The sequence below is a fragment of the Cydia strobilella genome, chromosome 13 (genome assembly GCF_947568885.1).
Source record: "Cydia strobilella chromosome 13, ilCydStro3.1, whole genome shotgun sequence".
Lineage (NCBI taxonomy): Eukaryota > Metazoa > Arthropoda > Insecta > Lepidoptera > Tortricidae > Cydia > Cydia strobilella.
Window position 1 is genome coordinate 3,458,666 of NC_086053.1, and position 4,009 is coordinate 3,462,674.

General features: G+C 36.1%; 2 protein-coding genes across 2 annotated transcripts; one reads left to right on the top strand and one right to left on the bottom strand.

The window, feature by feature from the left end:
• Window positions 1–9: 9 nt before the first annotated feature.
• On the top strand, window positions 10–1,107 carry LOC134746442 (G patch domain and ankyrin repeat-containing protein 1 homolog). Its single transcript, XM_063680814.1, has one exon. It carries the CDS (start codon window positions 119–121, stop codon window positions 1,046–1,048), a length of 930 nt encoding a protein of 309 aa, XP_063536884.1. The 5' UTR covers window positions 10–118; the 3' UTR covers window positions 1,049–1,107.
• Window positions 1,025–3,760, bottom strand: LOC134746444 (congested-like trachea protein). The gene has a single exon (XM_063680815.1). The coding sequence runs from the start codon at window positions 3,579–3,581 to the stop codon at window positions 2,685–2,687; it is 897 nt and encodes a 298-aa protein (XP_063536885.1). The 5' UTR covers window positions 3,582–3,760; the 3' UTR covers window positions 1,025–2,684.
• Window positions 3,761–4,009: the final 249 nt, after the last annotated feature.

Consider the following 4,009-nt stretch of genomic DNA (forward strand, 5'->3'; position numbering starts at 1 on the left):
TTTTCTGATAATGCTGTAAGGCTTATTTGTTCGATTTTGAACAATGTAAGAATAATGTACCTACTTAGTAATATCAACGTAACATCAAGCTTCAATTTTATACGCCTAAAGAAGAAAAATGTCTAACAAGAAATACAGTAACTTTGTAAGGCCTACTTCGCCAACCGAAGAACTAGTACTAGTGCCCAAAAACAAGTTCCATATCAACACATCAATAAGTGGAGAAGAGGCAAGAAGAATATATTTAGAAGAAGTAAGTAAAGCGAATAATATTCAGTCGCCAAAAAAAGACAATTCTGTAAATTCAAGGAGACGTGCATCTAAACGGAAATATGATGATCCAGTATCAAACAAAGACTTGTTTATAGCAGTACAAAATAATGATATTGATACTACTAAAGAAGCGTTGGAATTATCTCCAGATAAAATAAATATCATTGATGATTATGGTTGGAGCTTACTCATGATAGCTTGTCAGGCTAACTCCATAGATACCGTGAAAGAGCTATTGAAGAGAGGAATTGACACCACAATTCGGGATAAAGCTGGTAACTCGGCCCAGAGTCTTGTTATTCAGAATAAAAATCTAATATTAGCCGATATACTGATAAGTCATAAGCGTAAAAAAGAAGAGGAAATCAAAATAAAAGTTCAATCAAAAACCAAAGTGAAATTAAAAGAATTTCATTGTCTCGTCTGCAACCAAGCATATCCTGATGAGCAAGAGCACTTGTCGTCTACTATACATAATATAAATGCCAGCAAAGGAAAGAAAATACTATCAAATTATGCCATTCCACAAACTAATAGAGGATACCAAATTATGTTGAAGGCTGGTTGGGATAGAGATTCCGGACTAGGTCCCGAGGGAACAGGAAAGAGATATCCCATTAAGACTGTACAAAAAAAGGACAGGAAAGGTCTAGGAAATGTGAATAAAGAAGAGCCAAAGGAAGATACAGTCAAACATAAAACAAGGAAGTCATTGGTTATAAATTATGAGAGTAATAAAAAGATGGAAATTAATTTCAGAAGAGAGTTTTACTAAAATTGTCATGTTATTATGAACTAATAAATGACTGAGAAATAAATATTTGCAAGTATTGACATGTTGTTTGTTGTATTTTTTTAGTTTGTTTTAAATAGTTTGTGCAATTTAGAGAGACTGACCACTATTATCAACTACAAGACAATATGCAGAATGATATTATACAATAAACAAAAATAGGTTAATAAAATTACCCTCTTGTCTGTGTGTGATACTGATAACTGATAGATAAGGATCCGGACCAATTTATTCAACATCTTTTTTTTTGAGAATATTTTTTTCTGCTCTATACAGCACAACTGAGGTTTGAATCCACGAGTTTTGATCACCACACATATATGAAAGGTTAATATTGATGCGTCTTAATTTATCTACACAATTGAAATCTCTAGACCTGTGTTTTCAAACTGGGTCGCGACCCCCTGGAGGGTCGCTAAGCCTCTGCCAGCCTCAAAACAACACATAAGTGAAATATTAAGTTCGTACCAAGGGGGTCGCATCATGAAAAAGTTTGAATAACACTGCTCTAGAGTAATCTGCAGTCCAAAGTATAAGGAGTTAAAGATACACAATATCTTGATAAATATGTATAATAAAAGGCACTTAAACCTTATCTGTCATATAATCTGTTATCAGCTATTGTCTGTTATAACATTATATAAACACTAAAGAAAACATCTACACACATTAAAAATATATCACTATATTTGTGGCTTAGGTTGAGACCCTTATAATGCCAACCACTTTCATTCCTCAAGTACTAAGGTTATATACTTGAGTATACAATAGAATCCTAGCACTGAGGGTGGGCACACATTATTTATCAAAACTGATAAGCTTTATAAGGGTGACAAATGAATTGTACACAATTCAGCTTTCAGCTGCTAGGGTATTAAACAATATAATAATTAAGTGTTACATTGTGTAACAAAAGATCCACTAATTTGTAACAATTTTTTAGTAGGATCTGGCAACCTATACTAAATGAACACATCTTTTCCCTGTGAATCATTAGTTTTGTTTTACAAAAGAAAATGTTATTATCAAGGATTACAGATAATGGTTTGAATTGTTTGAACCAAGGTAAAAAACAAATAGAAATTTTACTAAGTAATTTGCTTTTTATTGAATATAATTTAGATATAGTTAACTATAGTTAGTAAGAAATTGAGAGACTAATGAAAAATTGAGACAAAGGATTAGAGAAAATAATCATTTTTTTTTTTTACTAATAAAATCTGGTTAGCAGGCAGTCTACTTGGAAAACACATACTGCAGACTCAAATTATACATTAAAAAGTATTCAACTCATATATTATTCGGTTTTTATTACACAATGAACTTGTAAACAAAACAAGTAATTACATAAATTTTCTTTTAAATAAGTCCTAATAATGTTAGGCAGTGATGTAAACAATTAGTAGTAAAAAATAAACATGATCTCTTACAAATATTACCTGCCAAATTAAGGTTATTTATTTTGGCATCAAGTGCAAGTAGCACCGTCATGAGTCAAGCCAAAAAAATATATCTGATTTACATCTTTCTATAGTTAAATTGCATTTAAAACTTACAGGAATCTTATACTAGTATACTGTACAAATAATTATTGTTGATCTAGTTCATTATAACACTATCAAAGGTTTGGTGCAACCCAGTCCAAGAAGTTGATGGCTAGCTCAAAGCCAACAAAGCATGCTGCGTTTGCCGGGAACGCTCGTAGCATGACGGGAGTTACACCTTTGTACAGGGCTGTCGGGCCTTCTCGTTCCATGAGCTGCTTGAACACATCTCGCATACCATTAGGGTATGTTCCCTCAGGTGCTGTCTGCAGCCTACTCTTCAACACGTCAGCTGGCATACCTACAAGCCAGTTAGCTATCCCAGCGCAACCACCTGCAACTATAGTGGCCAGCATTTTCACTTTAGAGCTCGCATCGGCCGGCACCAACACTTCTTTCACCCATTCATAGGTCATGAAGTACATACCACTGGCTGGCACATCTCTTAAAATAGTTGCTACACTGCCCTTGTAGATGCTCCTCATGCCGCCCTCCTGGTATAACTGTCTGGCGCAGTCAACCATGCCAGCGTACTTCTGCGGCGCGTTGCCGCCCTGCTGGATCTGCAGCAGGCACTTGATCCGCTCGCCGGGCGCCATGATGGACGTCGTGAAGATCCCGGAGAAGGCGCCCGCGGCGAACAGCTCCGGCTTAGAAAACACCTGGTCGTCAGAACGAGCTATCAGTTTCTTACCGAGCCCGAATCCGAAGAAACTGATCGCGAAAATGGGCGCTACCCCAGTTAAGGGCGCCGACATGCCCCTGTACAAACCACGAAAACCTTCCTTGTTGATAGTCTTCTTGAAGCAGTCGAAAGTACCGCTGTACAAAGGCGCTTCGCCCGGCTTCGGCAGAGGCATAGTTTGCAATCTTACTTTCACTGTATCCATGGGATGACCAGCTAACACTGTGCATACACCACCGAATCCACCACTTAAAAAATATTTAATCGGGCTGCTTTTTTCAGACATTTTTAGATTTGTATCGTTTTGTTCGAAGGGAGAGTAGGAACTACAAGTCTACGTTGGTTCAGGGTCAACAGCTATAAAGCTGTTCTTGTCCTGATTGTCTTAAATTTCCTACTCGATTACAGTTTAAAATCTAGTTGATTGAAATGTCAAAGTCCAAGTCCGCTTTCGTGAGTTTCGTGTAATGCTTTCCAATTTACGTATGTATTGTTGGAATTTGTTAGAAAAATATAGTCATAGTCGATACTTTCTACTAGAATGGAACGTTTTGCTATTGAAGACAGCGTTTTAACTGTTTAAGACACATTACTTTAATGACTTGTCTGATAAATAAGAGTTTTTCTACTTTTCTCAAATAATGAAGACATCTGGTATTTGACAGTGACAATGACAGCGTTTAGAAATAAAATCACAAATATCACATATCACAA

Bases quoted from the DNA above. Each gene is read 5' to 3' on its own strand.
- LOC134746444 (XM_063680815.1), bottom strand. From the start codon at position 3,581: ATGTCTGAAAAAAGCAGCCCGATTAAATATTTTTTAAGTGGTGGATTC.
- LOC134746442 (XM_063680814.1), top strand. From the start codon at position 119: ATGTCTAACAAGAAATACAGTAACTTTGTAAGGCCTACTTCGCCAACC.